Below are 20,190 nucleotides of genomic sequence, written 5' to 3'. Positions count from 1 at the left end.
CAACTTCAGACAAGCCATGGAGGCAATAGCTAGTAATCTAGAAAGGATTTTTATGCATGTTTCTGGGAATCCCCTTGGAGTAGAATCAATGGAAGCATTAACGCTAAAGAATTGTCATTAACTAAGTTTGAAATCCCTTGACCATTTTCAAGATGCTTTTTGGGCAGGCAGTGAATCAGTGAAGTAGGGATGAGGGCTGGCCATGTTTCTAGTGTGCACAGTTGGGACTCAGTAAATATTTTCTCATTGAATGAATGACGTTTTGGTGGGAGGAGGCTTGTGGTCACAGGTATTGTTGTTAAGAGTCAGGAACATTTTTGGGTTGCCTGTTATACCGTAGCTACGTATCAGTATATGATTAGACGACCCATTAGTATGGTTTTCTTGCTGGTTTGATGCCTTAAAACAGAATATATCAGTCAACTAGTGCCACGTAACGAAATAATCACAAAATTCTCAGGTTACGTGTTTCTCGTTCGTGCATCTGTTGGTTGGCTGGAGTTTTGCTAGACTCAGCCAGGCTTGACTTCAGGTTGTGGGTTGGGATCAGTCTGTTCCACATGTCTCTCCTCCTCCTTGGATCAGCAGGCTGTCTGGGCCGTGTGCTTCTTATGGCACATAAGCACAAGAGGGCAAGCCCAAGCACCCAAAGACATTACAAGCCTCTACTTATGTCATATCTGCTACCATTCCACTGGCCAAAGCAGGGAAACAGGTTACATGACCAAGTCCACATTCCTGGGCCCGGGAAGCGCGCCCCCTCCCCCCGCCCCCAACACTTGGTCACCCTACTCTGTCTACACTGACCTTCTTCTTGCTGTTCTTGGAGCAAGCCAGTCACACTCCCCTCTGAAAGTCTTTGCATTTGCTGTTCCCTCTGTCTGCTGTGCTCTTCCTTCAAATATCTACATGGTTCATTCACATCCTCAGATCCTTATAGTTTTTGCTCACCTGCACCTCATCAATCAGGGCTTCTAAGCCTCCTGTTTCTCCCAGTGCCCCCTCACTAACCTTCTCTTCTGAATGTTTATCACCACCGGACATAGCGGTATAATTTATTTGTGTATATTGTGTAGCCTGTGTGCCTCCAGAAGAAGGTGAGTTCCACATAGACTGAGCTTTTTGGTGGTTTGTTGACACAGCCCCAACACTCAGAACAGTGCCTGGCATAAAGTTGGCTTCTGAGAAGTCTTTGAATAAATGAACTAATCTTACTGTTTTTAAATTTTTATGGCTTTTTTTTAGACATTTAAAATCAGGCTCAATATTGAATAGTCCAGTGGTGTTACTCTAATTTCAGGTGTCATTTAGCTGTTTTAACTTTTCCAGTCTAGTTTGACACAGAAAATATTGGGCTTTAAGGATTTTTCAGTGTGTTACTCACCTGTATTCATGCATATATCTAATAAATCTGATTTCGATTCTTAAAAGATTAAACCCAAAGGACCTTTTACTGAGAAAATCTTGTGAAAAGAATAAAGCAAGGTGATACTTTACTTTTGTATATTCTCCCTATGATTTAATAGGCGCTCAAAAAATGTTTGAATGGATACATTTATCACTGCCGTGAAAGTTTTCTATTAAAACAAATAAGCCAGTTTTACTTGGACTGGACATTTATATTTGAGACTTACGAATGATAGTTTATCTGTAAAGATGAACTTGGGTGACAGCATTAGGTTTATACTTTATAATTTGATCTTTGAAATAATTCGGGGCGAGGAATGCCAGTCACTTGATTGAACTGTGCCTGAGTACTAACTGACTTCCTGGAGCTCCGGGATGGTGTGATTAAACTGTCAGAAATATTAACATCATTGCTCATGAGTGTCTCTATTGCTTCTCATTTATCCCGTAAGGCATACTATCACTAAAGTCGACTTGCTGCCATTAACAATGCCTCATGTTCCCCAATCTGGCAAAAAATTGCATCGGTAATAGAACAAAGAGATTTAATCAACCCTGCAGTTGTCAGGATCCTGTTCCTCCTGGCAGTGTTTCATTCATTCCATCTTTACCAGATAATGGTAGTTTAAACTCACAGGAAAAAAGAAACTAAAGATGCAGAATTTTATTTTTTCATTTCTACAGGTAGAAATATAAGCCAGTAGTGTGTGTAGGTGGGTGTGGGTGTGGAGATAGATGCTGAATTTCATTTTTTCATTTTTAAAGGCATAAATATAAGCAAGTAGTGTGTGCGTGTGCATGTGGACAGATAGATATTGTAACTTCCTTTTCCACCTTCTGACCTTAATTCTTCAGTACTCATTTCCTGTCCTTAGTATTTCAAAGAGGTCTCCTATGGTATATTACCATGAAACTCACAGAAGCAGAGGTTTTTTTGTCCACCCCGGGTCCTTAGCCCTCCCTTGTACTAATGGTACACAGCGTCACATCCACCTCGGATATGATTTTGTCATAATGATGAACATTACCAAGGATTCTCTCAGCTTGTGCTTTTAAAAAGAAGGATGAAAACTTAGTAATAAATGCAGAATTATGATCATAGATGAAAATCCAAGTGGCATAGACCAAAGGAAATGACAAGCATACTTAAGTCATTAAGTCACGGGCTCCCCAGCCATTTCCACGTCAGATGTGAGCCTAAGGTTGTCCTTAAGCATGTACGTTATTGCTGATTTGCTGAAGCAAGGTCTGGTTTTAGTTGGAAGTGCCAATGCGCTGAACAAAGAAAGCTTGAAAAGAAGCCCTTTTCAAACTACTGAAAGATTCAATGTTATGAAAAATTAGTTTCAAAGGACCTTCAACGTTCAAAATAATTTTGTTTGCACTTAAGAACCTTCTCCCCCCCTGCAAATGCTGTTTGAGGTGTATTTCTTTGACACATGAATAAACGTAGAGACAGGTCAAGAAAATCTACAAGGAGACTCCCAACCCCAGAGGAAGACCATCCATCCTTAGACTCCTTCCCTTCCAAATCATCCTTCTCTCCTCACATAAACAAATCCTCAAAAATTAAAAAAAAATTTCCCTTTATAAGCTTCCAAAAGTATAATTATGATAAAGTAGTCCCATGTACCAAAGAGGAAAGGAACGTAACTCCCCAGTATAGCTCATATCTACGGTCCTTAGAATATTAATATTTCATTACATATATAGGTCACATACAACTTACATTGGACTTTAAAGGTACTTGAGTTTTGTTTATATTTTTGGTTAAATGTCAAAGGAAAGAGTGGGAAAAACCCCTCAGTGTCTCCACTCCTTTCTTACCTTCATAAAATGAATGTGAAATGTCACATTCTTATTTTCTTTGGTGTTGGAGAGACACACTGCCAGGGTACAATAATAATTTTTTTATTACAAGGAGAAACGTTTCACATTTGTTAATGGAGCATAGGAAACTTATGTCAACTTTATCTTCACTTCTAAACAGAGGTACAGTTTTCTTCTCTGAAGATAACGACATAGATAAAACCCTGCGTGGGCTTCTTCCCTTTAAGGAGTTGTTCCCTAATGATTAAGCTCGAGGGGTTATTTTTCTTTATGTTATTTATGAGCGAGTGGAAATGAATTTATAATGGATTTTAAGATGCAGTCATGGACCTTGTTTCCAGTAGCTCGACTTTTTTCCTACAGTTGTAATTTGCCGTTATTTGTGTTTGCTTTCATTAAGGCGAGGAAGATCTTCTCAGCCCTCCCCAGGACACAAGCACAGGGTTAGAGGAAGTGATGGAGCAACTCAACAACTCCTTCCCTAGTTCGAGAGGTAAGCCCCACTACGCAGAAGTAACTCAGACTTAGTGGAAATAGGCCACTCATTTCCATACCCAACCAGTGGGCGTATTTTCCATGTTTAAACAAACGTGCTGACAAAATGCCAAGTTGGGATCATTGTGAGATTTTGTTTTTAAATGTAAATTTCTGGTTTGGAGTATTTTGAATTCAAATACCTGTGTAATCAAGATATTTCTAGAAATAAGAATACGAACAAAGTATTTTACTTGCTTGACATATTAGTCTGAAGAGTTAATTATGAGTTGAGTGAAGCTTTTACTTAAGAGCAATTATTCTGTGACTTTTACAAATGAGAAAATTAATGCCCTGATGGTGCCTTTGGCAGGGACATACATACAGTTACTATGTGATACAGTGAGGTCCAGAACATGCCTAGTGTACAGGGGGTGGCGGGGAACCAGATGACTCTGACTTGCGATCCGATGCCTTTTGTATTTAAAGATTACATCTTACCCTAGCTTTTAAATATAGGTACAAATAAATCTTTATATACTAGTTTGTTGGGGTTTTTCACTTCCATAGATGAAATACAATCTTCACATTGTTAGTAACACCTTTCCTTTATTCTTCCCCATCACTCTGACCTCGTGTATTTTGCCTCTCATACAAAAAACAGCATCTATCCCACTGAATTTTCCCACCAGCCAGTATGACCTTCAGATGTCTTACTTATCCAAGGAGGTATCTTGCTGCTCTTGTTAGTTTTTTGGAGTATTTATTTCGGTTTATTGCCCTGACATAAAACAAAGTCACTGACCCACCTCCCTTCAATGAATAAAAAGGATGGCCACAGTCACCTGTGAGCAAATAGAGGGCATACCTAGGGAAGCCAAAGGGGGAAAACACAAGCCTTTGTGGTCAGTGATTGGCTTCCCTAATGGGCAGCCTGGCGGGCCAGGACGTTGGAGAATCTGGCTATTTGTTCCTCTCCATAAGGGCAACGAGGAGGGTGTTTTGAGTCATGGGTTTTTCCCATCTTTGTGTTCAGTGGCAGTTAACAATGGCCATTTCCTAGCTATTTGATGTACGAACGTTGTGCAGTGCACATTAAAAGCAATAATGTTCTGATAGATCGTTGCTAAGAAACTGTCAGGGGAAGCTAATTTTAAATGTCTGCACCAGCCATCTTTTCACTGCTGAGCACCTCTGATGTGTTGATTTTAACAGATAAAAATCTTATCTGTCTTCCGCCCACCCCCACACCCCCTGCCCTCATCCCCATCCTGACTATCTTAGCTGTCTCCTCTCCCTAGATGCCATGATTCATAACGAGAAGACCACACACCAGTTTCACATAAATCAAATTTTTTCACCTTTAGCCTGTCTGCTTTTACTAGCACCTACTATGTACCAGTGCGGGTGTCAGGGATGCAAAGAAGAAATGCCAAGTTCTTTGCCTTCAAGATGCTTGTGGTCAGTTGGGGATGCAGACTTCCAAAGTTCAAATTACAGCGCGATAGTATTATTGCTGTAAGGGAGATGTCTAGGACATGACTGAATCCCAGAAACACCTTTTCGATAAATAGGAGGGGGTTGGCCTCAGGCAGAGCAAGCATCTTCAAGAGCACACAGCTACTAACGGGGCCAGGACTTTGGGTCCCACATCTGGCACGCGTTTCGTTGACCCCAAGCTTCCCCTGGAATGTCATAGACATGTGTCTTGGCCCAGCCAATTGAACTGAAAGCTTGTTTATCTGCTCTGTGGGAAGTTACTGGCCGCTCTGTTGGTGCCCTGGGCATTTCCTCCACAGCTAAACAACCAGAGTACAGCACAGAAGAGGCTACAGCGGGGCTCATGGCTCTGCTTCTCCACAGGCAGCCTTGCCTCCCTGGAACCCTTCTTGTCCTGGGTCTCTGGTCCATCCTAACTATCTTTAAGGGGAAATCCTTTGCACCCTCTCCCTGCATCCTCCTTTTAGAATCCTTGAAGCTAGACACCACACAGGTAGGAAAAAAGCCACCCAGAAGACTAGAAATGTGCTTCCTCTGATGTGGTATTTGGCAGTTAGCATCTCTGATGTTATATTTACTTCTGGGATGTTGATTTACTTATACGGAAACTTGTGAAACGCTATTTAGGCCGCCTGGATAGTGTTTACTGAATCCATACTTACAGAAGCATATCATCCTTTGAGTGCTAACTTGAGTTCTCAAATATGGGATAAGAAGGCTTTATCTAATACCAATTCTATTAACTAAGTTCTTACATACTCAGTAGTACCCTGGTGGCCTGAGAGAATTAACCAATTTTCCTGAAGAAAACACAATTGAACAAACAAAACCCATAACAGAGTAGATAAGGTGCTAGAAGATCTGGCTGGTCTTTCTGTGATGCTATGACCTTGACATTTTTTCCTTTCTTGCTACTTCTTGCAAAATTAGGCCTTTGTATGGGCCTTTTACAATTTTGCACCCAATTCCACACCAGCTGGGGGTCCTACAATCCAACTCAATTCGGACACTATCTACCTGGAGTTAGCATCAGATCCCACAGGTTAAGGACTCAGTCCTACAAGACTGCCCCCCCACTTCAGATGCCATTCACAAGTCCAGGTTGTCACTTATGCTTCTGACCTACCCACTGTAGAACAGAGATTCCAATGACCCCCTCCTTTGGGTTAGATTAACTTTCTAGAGCGGCTCACAGAACTGAGAGAAACATTTTACTTACTAGAGTACCTGTTTATTATAAAAGGATATGACTCAGGAGCAGCCAGATGGAATACACACGTAGGGCAGGGTATGGGGAAAGGGCACAGAGTTCCCATGCTCTCACAGCGCACCAGTGTCCCCAATCTCCACTTGTTACCAATCCAGATGCTCTACGAACCCCATCCTTTTGAGTTTTCGTGGAAGCTCCACTACATAGGCGTGATTGATTAACTCATTGGCCACTGGGGATTGAACTCAGCCTCCCTCAGGTCTGGAGGCGGGACTAAACGTTCCAACCCTCTAATCACATGGTTGCCTCCAATGGCAACCAGCCCCCATCCCTAGGTGCCTTCGAAAAGTCACCTCATTAATATAACGAAAGATACCTTGATGCCTCTCATTACAGGAAATTCCGAGGGTTTTAGGAGCTCTGTGCCAGGACAGGACAAAGACCAAATATATATTTCTTATTACAGATCACAATATCATACCTTTTACTCCCCAAATTCAAATGGATAAAAAGTCTCATCATTGTACAACTAGGCCAATCATCAATACACGCTAAAAAGTGGTTTTTTGATGCTTTATTTCTAACTCAAAGCTAATTTTTTTATTTTGAAAGAATGGAGGCTATATAAATATAATATGTATTTTATATAGAGAGAGTATATAAATGGTAGGGTTTAGGGGGAACATCTTACCAGTTAGTAGATATATTAGGTTGCTATTAAGCAGAAAATCTTGAGAATCTTAGGTTCTTGGGATTACAGACTCTCCCAAATGGAAGGGCCTTGAAAGGTCATCTCAAATTCTCTGCTGACCAAAACAGTGGCTTTTGACCATTATCCATAGTAAGAGAAACATTTTATATCTCCAAGGCGGGTAGGGATATAAAATAAATTGTGTGTGTGTGTATGTACATACACATATATGTATATACCCGCCATGTATATATATACACAACACACGTATATGAGTATAGTCCCATATACATACAAAGATCAGAAACAAAAGTTTCATGAAGCGATACCTTCCATACTGCATATAATTCCCACTGTTTCCCTGTTGTATTTATTGAAAACCACACTGCTGGTTGCAACCCACTAAATTGATTTTCTGATCCAGTGGTTTAAAAATATGCATCTAACCAATCTCAGTTTTTCTTGCCCAGGCGAAGATCTTTTTTTAAAACTTTAATTTTAAAAGTTTTACCATGGAGGTTTCTGCCAAGACCTTGCTAATGTCTTGGTGGATATTGTGCTTTTAATCTAAGTCCGCCATGCGTGTTTCCATTGTTGTGTTATGAAAAATGAAGTTCACGGTTGCTCCAGCTGTTTCGGACAGCTGTTTAAGAAACTCAAAACAGATGTCAGAGCCAGAGGTCTGACATTTAGTGGAAATGTACTCTTAATTGCCACCTCATGGTTTACTTAACCCTGCTAGGTAATTGCTCACAGAGGAGGACGTTTTTTTTAAAAAAAACTGTTTTCCATAAATATAAAATATATAGTAAGGGAGTTATCGTGTACTTTAAATTTACAACTTTTTTGTTACCCTTTGCCACAGCTTTGACTTAGAGCTCAAGTCTTAAGATAGCAGCTAATCTTCATCTTGCATTTTCCTGAAAAGTACCTGGAAGCCCAAAGAAGTTAAGTGCCTTCTTCCTGGCCATTCAACAGGTTAAATTAGGCTTCCGATCTTATCTTGATGGGCTTGCTAATCTGTTATCCAAATTAATAAAGGGATTGCATGCTCCTCCGTTTAGTGATAAACTGATAGCCAACACTATCCTGCATAATAGCCAATATCAACTGCAGAGTGTTCAAGATGTGAACATGTGCACATTTAGCTTTGCAATTCTATCTTTCCTGATTAATCTCTAGATACAGTTAGCTGTTCACAACCACCTCAGGGATTTCAGTGGCTCAGTGTATATTAAACATGGAATGTTAGCTAATTTCTGTCTAATCTATTTATCTATAATTGTCCCTCTGTCTATAAGTACATGTAGAAGCTAAATTCCACTGTAATAAAAATCATTATCTACTACAAAACACTTTGTAAATCTCCACAGTATTCTGTAGGAACAGTACATGGTAGAACGAACAATAAACATAATTTTAAAATAAAGTCTTTAAGCGATTTGTCCATACGTCTGATCATTTAGCAGGCTAACAAAGGTATTCTCATCCATATGTGCATTCGTGAAAGAAATGCTTCCACCATCAGTGGTATCGGTATTGGGTTCTTTAAAAATGAGGTGGCACTGTACATAGATTAATGAATGATAAGTTCCAGGGGAAGCTCTTAGCGCAGTAAGAATTCAGAAAGCTGTTAGCAGTGCTATGTGGGTGTTTCCGCTGCCTGTGTAATCTCTTCCCTGCTGACCTGTGCCACCTTAGTTTTATCCCCAGTGGCCTCTCCCTCTCATACTACCCCCTTCCAAATAAGCCCACATACATTCCGTTCAGTGCCTCTAAATGACCAACCCAACAGCTTTGCAAAACCAGCCATCTTCGAAAATTCAAGTCCTGTCTGTGGGTCTTTGATGGAAGAGCAACATAAAGAACAAAGGCAAATGGAAACATCCTGTGCCCCTTTCAGGCACCATTCTGTTTCCTGTCTGCTTCCATAAAGGATTTGAGCTCTTACTCCTTTACACCTTGGGGCCAGCAAACCCTAGTCCATGGGTCAAACCTCACTACCTGATTTTATAAATAAAGTTTTATTGGAACATAGCCACACTCATTCATTTACATATTATCTATGGTTGCTTTTTCACCCCAAGGGCAGAGTCGTTGTGGCAGAGTTGAATAGCTGCTACAGAGACTGTGCGGCTTGCAAAGCCTAAAATATTTGCTATCTGGCCCTGCTCAGAGAAAGTTTGCCAACCCCTGCTTTATGCTATTTTACTGTTGTCCATTCTAGCTCATTACATATTTACAGTCACAGACTTCGGTGCTGATCAGCTTTTAGCTCAAGAAAACTGTGCATTTGCATTGATTTATGCATTTTATCCGTGTTCACCAAAGATCCAGCATGTTTCAGTATATTTAAAGTATAGCCATTTGAGTCTTCTTTCACACACAAGACCTAAAAAGGGACTCATCTTTCCTTAACTTTCTAAAGACGGTCAGTGAACTGAGATAAAGAAGCTAAAGGCACCCAGAAACAGTCACGTCCTGTGATTCTGACTCTGAAATACAAGAATTAGAATCAGTCGTCTCAAGTTCATACTGCCTGAGGAAACTCGACTGCTCCAGACCTGACCAAGCCCTTTATTTAGACGCGGGACTCCCCCAGCACACTTCCTTTTTCTCTTGATTCATTTCCTGACAACATACCACATTGCCAGATGGACACCCTAACTGAAGGTCTGAGGAAACTCATTTCCAAAGAATGTGTTTATGAAATAAAACTTTCAGCTGGTACTTGTACTTATTTATTGGTCAAGAATTTTTTCCAGTGGTGCAACCAATTAGCCTCTATTTTGTTAGTGTAGAAACCATTCCTAATACAGTAGAAAACATTATGTGTTTTAACTTTTTTTTAAACCAAAAGCAGACCTTCAGGGCCAGCCCGGTGGCGCAGCGGGTTACGCTCCCACGTTCCACTTCAGCGGCCGGGGTTTGCCAGTTCGGATCCCAGGTGTGGACACGGCACCGCTTGGCACGCCATGCTGTGGTAGGCGTCCCACATATAAAGTAGAGGAAGATGGGCATGGATGTTAGCTCAGGACTAATCTTCCTCAAAAAAAAAAATTTTTTTTAAAAAGCAGACCTTCCTTTTGTACTATGCTAATGAGCACATTGGAACCCAAGTGATGAGAGAGGATGTTGAAAAAGATAGGGTTAGCATGCCTCTGGGAGGTCCATTTTACATAAAATATGGTTTCTGAAGAATACCTGAAACAAAACCCAAATCATTTGCTATGTATTCCGCAGGGATCAGCTGACACTGAATTCTGAACATGGCTTGTTATAGAATTAATAAAGATATATAACCTTTATCATTCTTGGAACCATAATTACGTTCCGAAACTAAATCATATTGCTTTCAAACCACACTGTCCTTCCTAAAGTTCTGAAGTTTTAAAAATAGGTCAAAGTTATAAGCCAGAACAAGTTACCAGCCCTTAGCATCCAAGCTCAAGGGTCGCAGGCAAGGCCAAGTTGCCTAAAACACCGAAGGACTCTTGGCGATGACCCAGTGGCTACCTTACTAATTCAGTCAGCCAGCATTTGTCAAATACCCATAGTGTCGAGGTCTAGTACTAGGTATTGGGGGTAGAGATGTGAGTATGCAACATGTGGGCCCTGCCCTCAAGGAGCTCACACTCTTGTAGGGGAAAGGAATTGATTCTACTACCAGACAATATAACCATGAAGTATAAAGATTTCTAAAAAAAAAAACTTGCTAAAGGAGTCAAAAGGAATGGGTAATTCATGCTGGGATTCATTTGAGCCATCAAAGATGAAATGATACGCTCCTCCCTTTTTCCTGTCATCTGGTATGGGCCTCCTAGCGGGAACACCCACAACTGAGGAACCAATACCCTTTTTTTCTTTCTTTCTCTTTTTCCTGGTTTGAGGAGCGTCAGGAATACCTTGACCATGCTTACGTGGGCAAGCATGCAGTTTTTATCCTCCTAAGAAATCCGACTCACTTAGGAAAATCCAGAAAGAAGCAAAGCAGGGAGGGAGAGTCCTACTTAGAAAACCTTTAAATGTATACTAGAAGTTTTAAACCCTGAACTTGCCACTGTTCAGCTTTGAAAGATTTCTTTTGGAATAGTAGCTCCATACTTCTTTATTCTAGAGGAGTCCTTTTCAAATGGTTTCAGAGTTTTAGTCTTCTCGGAGCCCCTGAGCATGGTGGGTTGCGGGGAACGGAGATGCTGTACGGGGTCTCTCACAGCTCTACTTTTAGGTGCTCTAAACACTGGGATTTCATGTAAGATTGTCTTAGGAAGTGTCCTGTTGCTAAAGGCAGTCAAAGTTTGAAAACCAGTATTTCATTCTGAAGACCCTGGAGATAAAAGAATATTGTGTGCCTAAGACATGCGAGGTATAGTCAGAGGGCCCTAATTCTGTCTAATTATAAGTATTATTATAGAAAACTTTCTCATCAGAACCTACTTTTCAAAAATAAAGGAATGCATACAGATGGAGGATTCTATTAACACACACACACACACACACACACAAGGCCAGTGGGTCTTTAGCCATTGACTCTCAAGGCTCCTAGTATCTACTGAATTACAAGGAGGAAGTTGAAGGCTCCTTCCTGGATCTGGCTCTGTGGCTTGCCCATTAGTGGGAATTATCTCCTTCCCCCCTTTTTTCTTTCTGTTCTCTCAAATGCCTCCAATCCCATCATGGGCATGCTCAGCTTCTACCAGAGAGAAAAATTCTCCAAGAGGATAGAGTCTAGCCTCTGTGCGACATTCTGCCTTGCATGTGGGGTGCAGACTTTTGGCACACAAAGTCAACTACTGTTTATGTTTTGGTGTGTTGCTTGTCAAGTCGAGAGTGAAGAGACTCTGAGATTTTCGAGCATTAAGCTAGAGATTCTACAGTCACCCCTGAAAACAATGTTCGATTTGTCAGATTTCTATGCTGTGCCAGCTTTCATCCAGTTTTATCCCGTGAACTCTATGGATTCTATAAGTGATGTCTCCTGGATCGTGTTATCTGTTTACACTGATTTTAAGTGTATGTAAAGGTTATTTGGATGTGTCTTTCGGGTTTTTTGTTTCTGTTTTGTTTTTTTTTTTCAGAAGGGAATAAATGAATTGTCATCTCAACATTTGTTTGATAAAAGAAGCAAATTGGTATGAAACTGTATATTGATGCATGATTGTTTTTCCTTTCTGATATCTCTGCCTCTTCCTCTCTCTATTATTAAAGGAAGAAATACCCCTGGGAAGCCAATGAGAGAGGTTAGTGAGATTCAGGCTCACAGCCATGGCTTCTGTCTGTCTCATCCCGCTTTCTATGTTTGGCATTTGTGTAAGAATTGTATGCGTGCACGCGCATGTGTGTATTACACGTGTCATCATGTAAGGATGGTAGTCACCTCTCCACTTGCAGCTCATGAGGAACATTCCTCCAGTGATCATTGCCATTGTCATCACCATGACAACGACAGGATCAGGGGTTGGGAGCAGGAATCTCTTTAAACTGGCAACCCTTTGTAGTCCCTAGGTTGGAGTCCTGCAGAGCATCATCTGTTGCCACTTGCAACACAAACAAAATCTTCAAAACAGATTTAGCCTTGAACATAACTGATGAGTCATAAAGCTTCCTTCTACTTCCAGAACCCTAGCATTTTCTGCCAGTGCCTTTGGTTTTTATTCTCCTGGGATGACTTCATTGTGTTTTTGTTTTCTTTTTTCCTGGTTCCTACACTCTTTCTTTACCTCTTTAGCTAACATTTTTGAGCACTTAACTGTGTGCCTACCACTATCCTAAGCCTTGCTGTCTTTTTCATTATGTAATCTTCATGACAATCCTATGAGGTAGGTACTCTTATTAACCCCATTTTACAGATAAGGAAACTGAGTCCATGAAGGGGTAAGCGGTGTATCCCAAGTGACAGAGCCAGGATTTGAATCCAGGCAGTCTGGGTCCAGAGCCACACTCTTTAACTCTTATGCTTTAGCACCACTTTAGAATGGTGTTTGAAAAGCTTATATCGTCCCAGCTTGCCCCTTAAAGGATGTGTTTTTTAATTTGGCATTTGGAGCTAGATAGAATAACCGATTAGGGATAAAAATTGAATGTTGGAGTCTTGAGGGTTTTTTTAATGCCTCTTTATGGGTTGAGAGGGGTAGAGTACAGCATTGTCACTGAATGTGGTTTTGGGTTTTATAGTGAAAGCTGCTTCATACTTCTGTTCCACCAGGAATGTTGTCTGAACATTGAATTACCTAATGAAATGACTATTGGATGACAGAGTGTGGAGTGACAGCCCAAGTGAAACAAGATTGTCCTTACCAAGAGTTTAGTGTGAAGGACGAAGGAAGGAAGGGTCTCCCGTGGATGGTAGTAGCATGTACTATTCTGGGAGAGAGGTTGGATGGGTGGAGAATCCTTATATGAGAAGGTTCTAGATCCTTAGCAACAGGATGGACAAGAGTAGCCACTGATTCATTTCAACATAAGGTGTCATACTGGACATTCTGCCAACACCATGCCATGCAAGTCTAATGAACTTAATGATCCTTCAGTGTGTCTACACCAGTGCTGCCTTCCAAGGCATGGGGCAGTGGGGTCCCAGGGAGGGAGTGGTAGGCTGGGAGGAGAAACTGAGGAAACCTGAATCGGTGAAGCATTGAATGCTCCTGACAGTTTGCCTGGCTCACGTACTTCTTATGTGAGACTTCTTGGGTTCATTCTTATGGTAAGTTCCCCTTAAATCTTATTTTAACTTCTTGTAAAAAGTCGCACCATAATTTTGACCACGCTGCTCATGTTTCTTTCACGAATGAATTTTAGAAAAGGCTAGCACGTATTGTTGAAGTCATATAGGTGTTTGGAAACTCTACTACCTGAGGTGTATTATAGTCAACCTTCTAGAAAGCCAGAGGCTCAAAACATGTGTGATTTTTTTAATGCTATGAAAATACCCCAAATGTATAGTAGACCAGATACTTTTGTCCAAGATTAAATCATAGAGAAGATAAGCAAATTTCACCGCAGTGTTCTGGCTTGGCTTGGCTTTGGCCAATTTAATGCTAACCATTTATTTGGGAATTGTATTTTTAAAAAAGTAGAGTACCAGATTTCTGTTGAGGTCTTGGATCTTTGCCAGAAAGTCTCATTTCCAATCACTGTGGAAAACATCTCCCTCAGGTAGTGGTGGCTTATGAAACTAAATGTGTTGCACTTAGCGCCAACTTGGAAAAACACACAACTACCCTAATGTTCAACGCATGGTGCCTTTGTGTTCGACAATCCTTGCTTAAGAATGGATTAAATGAATATTTTCCATAGACGTATTTTTGTGTCAACTTGTGCCTACAGCTGATTGCGGATGCCCGAATCCTTCTTGTCAGTGCCTCTCCCACGCATAGTATGACATTTCAATTTTGACTGTAGAAAAATCTGTCAAGTAAAATTAACGACCTCACTAATGTTCTGCCTCACACACATGGATAATAGAACCAGGATAGAAATCTGTTTTCTGTATCCATATCACAGTGCAGTTTTATGACTCCGGTGGATTGAGGTATATGTGTCTTTGGGGTCGTATTTTGTCAAAGAGATAGATTTTTTTTTTCTGGATCTAAAGAAAACCTCCATGAAAAACACTGGGATCATTATTCTGGTGAAACAGGTATTTGTAAATAAAGCAACCAAAAGCGTAATATAGATATGGTGAGGTGACTCTGAACGTCCATTTTTCTAGCATAGGGACGGCCATGAGGTCATTTGTGAACATTTAACAGTCTAGACAGGTTAAAGGCCACTTAACATTTTGGCCTTGTATGGTGTTTTAAGAATAATAAACCTCTGTCTTATCTGGTAACTTTTTAAATAGCAGATACCCAAGAAATTTCCTTCCAGATAGTAACTGAAGACCATTTTAAGGAGTAGAAGCACCGCTTGACTATATAATCTATAAGTGCATTTACTTGTGTTTATTATCTTTTGAACTATAGTCCACCTCCCCTAACACACAGTCTAATATAGGTACTTTTTGATGATTATCCATAAGCCGATGGGAAAAATACGTTCTTCCCTGCTTTGTTTATGTTTTGTAATACGTTTTCTAGCTGCCAGGTGAACTATACTCTAGTCAGATATGAGTGATGAGAAGTCATTGGGTCATATTCAGGTAACAGGTTGTAAGGGTCTTGATTTTGTTTTTACTGGCTTCATTAATAGCTGTTAAAATTGCAAGCAATTAAGAATTTGCAGTTAGTCCACCCATTTTCTATTATGCATGAATAATTGTGCCGATTTCCCCGGGTTGCTGGGCAGTCAAAAATAGAGACACAGGAAGCCCTCCAACCTGGTGGCATCAGTTATATATTTGTGCTCTGAGAAGCAGCACTATGTCTTCCTGTGGTTTTTGTCATTTAGAAAAGCCAGAGATGATTTCAGTTCTTCACTGAGGGCTGCCAAACTATCGGCCCACTCTATGAATAGTACATATGTTTGCTTAAAAGTTTTTATATTTTGCAGTCTCAACCAAAATCCAAAGTGATTTTTTCAAACATAATTAGTTCTCACGGAAACTCTTTGCACTCATAAAGCTCAAAGAGATTTACAAACTTGGTCACCTTAGTCTAAATGGCTGAATGGCATTAAACTTTTAATAAGTCGTAACGTGATCTGGTGCCATCACTGTTTAAGTGCCTGCCTGTGAATCCTCTTCAGATCCTCTCTCTCATATTTAAAAACGATATGTCTCCTGAAATAAGTATTAGAACAGAATACCTACCCTAGTCTATCTTTAATTTTTATAGGGATTTTAACAATTATTATGGGAATCTGTAAAAGTTGATACATGGCAAGGTAGTAATAGCCTAGTAAAGCATTTTTATTTCCAATAGTGGAATGATTTACTAATGTCTAAGAATTAAAATTAGCCATATAAAAATATGAGACATATATGGAAAGGCAAGTCATAAAGTATGTCTCAGATTATCTGACTCTCGATCTGAATTTTGCCACAAAGTACTTAGGGACATCGTGCTGCTTTTGTGCTCCATGCTGGGGGATGAATGCCAGCTCACATCACATTATTATTAAAAGGCTATTCTGATGGTTAACCCTCATTTAGGAGGCGCTCAAAAATGGATTCACAGGATACCCCAATCCGCGCGATACATCTGGGTCATGTTATAATTAGGCTCTAGAGTAATTTGGAAGGAAAAGTGATTTCGATTCTGAAGCTTCCTAATTCAAATGTTAATAGTGTACAAAAAGGTTGATTCAAGAGTTTATTTTTCAAACCCAAGTAAAAGCAGAGAGAAAACAGTCACCTCCACCATAGCCTTAGAAGTGAGCCAACAGCTTGAAATGGCCTTGAAATGAAGATGGCACGTCCTGGTGATAATGGTGATGGCAATAGAATGGTGGAGGTGGCGGCAGTGAGGGGATGGTGATAGTGGTGATAGTTAATGATGGTTTGATAGTAAAAATATTTTACTTATAATGAAAATTCTGTAAAATATTTTAAGATTTTTGTAAAATGTATAAAATATTTTTACATAGTAAATAATCCCCCACAACAAGGTGGAAAAGGTGCATCTCATCATGAAATATTCCTGTTATGACAGGGGTCTTGCACTTATCCATGAAATCCTTCTGATAGATATTTACATTGGGAAGTTGAGTGCAGTCTCGGACATTTTTCCATCTAAATGACTCCAGTAGCCTGATCCAATATTAAGCTACTAACATTAAGATATTAAGATTAATTAATTAATATTAAGATACTAACAACGTGGAGTGGCTTCATTAACAAGGCTTTGCTTCTTCCTGGAAACTAGTGAAAAATCAAGCTGTGTTGTGTATACCCTCGATGCAGCTTCTGTGTTGTCTTTACCTAGAAACGGGACATGATTTCCCAAATGGCAAAGAGTCAGCGTGAGGCTGTCTGCACCTCGTGTAAAGTCTTTCTTTCTCTTTGTTTTCTAGGACACAATGTAGGAAGCCTTTTCCACATGGCAGATGATCTGGGCAGAGCCATGGAGTCCTTAGTTTCAGTCATGACAGATGAAGAAGGGGCAGAATAAATGTTTTACAACTCCTGATTCCCGCATGGTTTTTATAATATTCATACAACAAAGAGGATTAGACAGTAAGAGTTTACAAGAAAAAAAAATCTATATTTTTGTGAAGGGTAGTGGTACTATACTGTAGATTTCAGTAGTTTCTAAGTCTGTTATTGTTTTGTTAACAATGGCAGGTTTTACACGTCTATGCAATTGTACAAAAACAAAGTTATAAGAAAACTACATGTAAAATCTTGATAGCTAAATAACTTGCCATTTCTTTATATGGAACGCATTTTGGGTTGTTTAAAAATTTATAACAGTTATAAAGAAAGATTGTAAACTAAAGTGTGCTTTATAAAAAAAAAAATGTCGTTTATAAAAACCCCTAAAAACAAACACAAACACATACACACACAAACACACACACGCATACACACAAACACACACAAACTTTGAGGCAACACATTGTTGTGCATCCTTTTAGCGTGATATCCATATGAAATACATGGCTTTTTCTTTCTTGCATATTAAAGGCAGGCCTTCCTCTAACACCACCAAATGACTCTTTCACATTGCTCTTTTTGGAATCGTTAACTGAGTGGGACTGGCTGTGGATTTTCGTTTTATACATCTATATGTCTATAAGTATGTAAATGCTATAGGTGTATAGATAAATAGGCTTAAATTTCTAGAGACCTTTTAAATTTCTTGTTCAAATGTTCCTGCCACTTGCTAATGGAAAGAAATTGCTTCTGGTCATCCAGGCTTACCTGTTTGGTCTAAAATGAATTTTCCCTGGAGCCTGAAGCCAGAAGGAAACTACCACACTAAGACATTGTCTGGGGCTCCAGATGTTTCTCATTTTAAACTTTCCACTGACAACTAGAGTATTGAGTTTTTTTTAAAAGGGAACATATGAATGAATACACAGGACTTACTATGTCAGAGTAATCCGTTGGTTGATACATTCAGCTTCCTGCTGTTGGCAATGCCACGATTTAGATTTAATGATGCTTCAGTGGACGTCAGAGCATCAGAAGGCATTTTTAACTCCCAGACAGTAGGAGGACTATGGTAGGGCTGGAGGGCTGTGGCTTCCCAGCCGATCCCTGTGAGGGAGCAGGTCACTCTTGAAGCGAAGGATTGGATGAATGGTCATAACTATACATAGAGATCTTTATAGCTACGACTAAATTGTCCTTCCCTCTTCTCACAGTCAAAGAGCAGTGAGCGTTTTGGTTTTTCTTTTCTTTTTTTTTTTAAGGTTTTTTTTCTCATTGCAATGAGTTTTTAAATGCCGCAAGACTTAATTTAAAATAACCCTTGGGAAAATGTGTAAGACAGTGGCCCCATCACTTGTGATGCTGTTAAATATCCACCCAGAAGCCCATGACCTATGTTTCTCTCCTTTGCATTTCTCTACAGGTAATTCCACACAGGTTTCTAAGTGGGAATGCAAATTGATTCAAATGTTCCAAAAGGTACTCCCAACCCTTTTTGGTGGATTAGACAGGTTACATATGTAAAAAAAAACAAAAATTGTTCAAAAAGAGGAGAAAAACTCAAGAGGACTAACTGGTAGAAAAAAGCTTTACTGTTTCATTTCATCTTACTAGTCTTTGATTTTTTTTTAGTCATTCATTCAGTAGAAATCACCGTGTGACCTATTATTTTGCAAATCTGTTACCTCTTAGATTAAGTATAATTAACTTTTGGAGAGTGGGTTTTGTCCATCATTTTATTAATGGTAATTAACATCAAACATGGCTTCTCATGCTATTTCTACCTCACTTTGGTTTTGGGGTGTTCCTAATAATTGTGCACACCTGACTTCACAGCTTCACCACTTGTCCATTGTGTGAATATTTTTCTCCATTATCTTTTGCTTTATAATTTCCAAAAGAAAACCCAAAGCGCTAAAGTAACAAATCACATGACGATTTGGTTTTAGTCTTACATTTCTTCCTTTACGTGACACTGGACTTTTTCTTTACCAAGGATTTTTTTTTTTTTAACCACGATTTAAAACAAGGGGTTACTTTACTTCCTATTAAGAAGTTTAAGTTTCATTCTAAAATCAGAGGTAAATAGAGTGCATAATTTTCTTTTAATCTTTTTGTTTTGTTTTATCTTTTAGACGTTAGTTTTGGAGTGAGTCTGTCAAAATATTTGAATAAAAATTGAGAGCTTTATTGCTACGTTTTAAGCATAATTTGGACCTTATTTCGTGTTCTTTATAACCACCAAGTATTAAACTGTAAATCATAATCAATGTAACTGAAGCAGAAACATCACATGGCATGTTATGTCATTGTTTTCAGGTACTGGGTTCTTACTTGAGTATCATAATATATTGTGTTTTAACACCAACACTGTAACATTTACTAATTATTTTTTTAAACTTCAGTTTTACTGCATTTTCACAACATATCAGACTTCACCAAATATATGCCTTACTATTGTATTATATTACTGCTTTACTGTGTATCTCAATAAAGCACGCAGTTATGTTACAAAAAAGTGTCGATTCGACTGCAATACTTTGTTTTTATTTTAATTTAGTTATTTAAGTTTTAAATAGGTAATTCATGCATATGATCGAAAAATGAAAAATCTCGAAAGACAAATAGTGAAAAGACCCCAGCCACCCTATTTCCACATCATCCTCACTGCCCTGTAATATTATTAATATCTTGTGTATCTTTCCAAACTAAGCAATTACAAACATACGTTCCTACTTTTTTCCTTTTATTGCACAGAAAATAGCATTCTATGCACCCAGTTATACACTTTGCTTTTTTAAACTTAAGAATGGACTTCAGATCCTTTCTTAATTATATTGAAATGGCTCTTTCCATTTCAATGTATAAAATGCTTTCTCATTCTTTTTTATAGCTGCACAATACTCCAGTGGATGTTTGTGGGCTCAGTGGGTTGTTTTCAGTCTTTTGCTATGACAAAGAACACTGCACATCTCTCATTTTCATCACTTTGCTTCTTCAAAAATAAGGGACACATTCCTAGAAGGGAAATTTCTGGGTCAAAGG

The 20,190-nt window shown here is 39.3% G+C and overlaps 1 protein-coding gene across 16 annotated transcripts in view; it reads left to right on the top strand.

Annotated features, from left to right (window-relative positions):
* Positions 1-19,663, top strand: part of DMD (dystrophin) — a 2,265,680-nt gene extending 2,246,017 nt beyond the window's left edge. For 12 of the 16 annotated variants that reach the window (XM_070503127.1, XM_070503123.1, XM_070503121.1 and 9 more), the window contains 2 exons: positions 3,638-3,730; positions 17,064-19,663. In XM_070503127.1, coding sequence (XP_070359228.1) covers positions 3,638-3,730; positions 17,064-17,161 — 191 coding nt within the window. In that variant the 3' untranslated portion in view covers positions 17,162-19,663. Of the gene's footprint in view, positions 1-3,637; positions 3,731-12,320; positions 12,353-17,063 lie in introns of all 16 variants that reach the window. The other 4 variants (XM_070503124.1, XM_070503119.1, XM_070503131.1 and 1 more) reach the window with 1 other exon arrangement.
* Positions 19,664-20,190: the final 527 nt, after the last annotated feature.

Source organism: Equus asinus, chromosome X, assembly GCF_041296235.1.
Source record: "Equus asinus isolate D_3611 breed Donkey chromosome X, EquAss-T2T_v2, whole genome shotgun sequence".
Taxonomy (NCBI): domain Eukaryota; kingdom Metazoa; phylum Chordata; class Mammalia; order Perissodactyla; family Equidae; genus Equus; species Equus asinus.
Note: the sequence above shows the minus strand (reverse complement) of the source record. Positions and strands in the feature narration are given on the sequence as shown.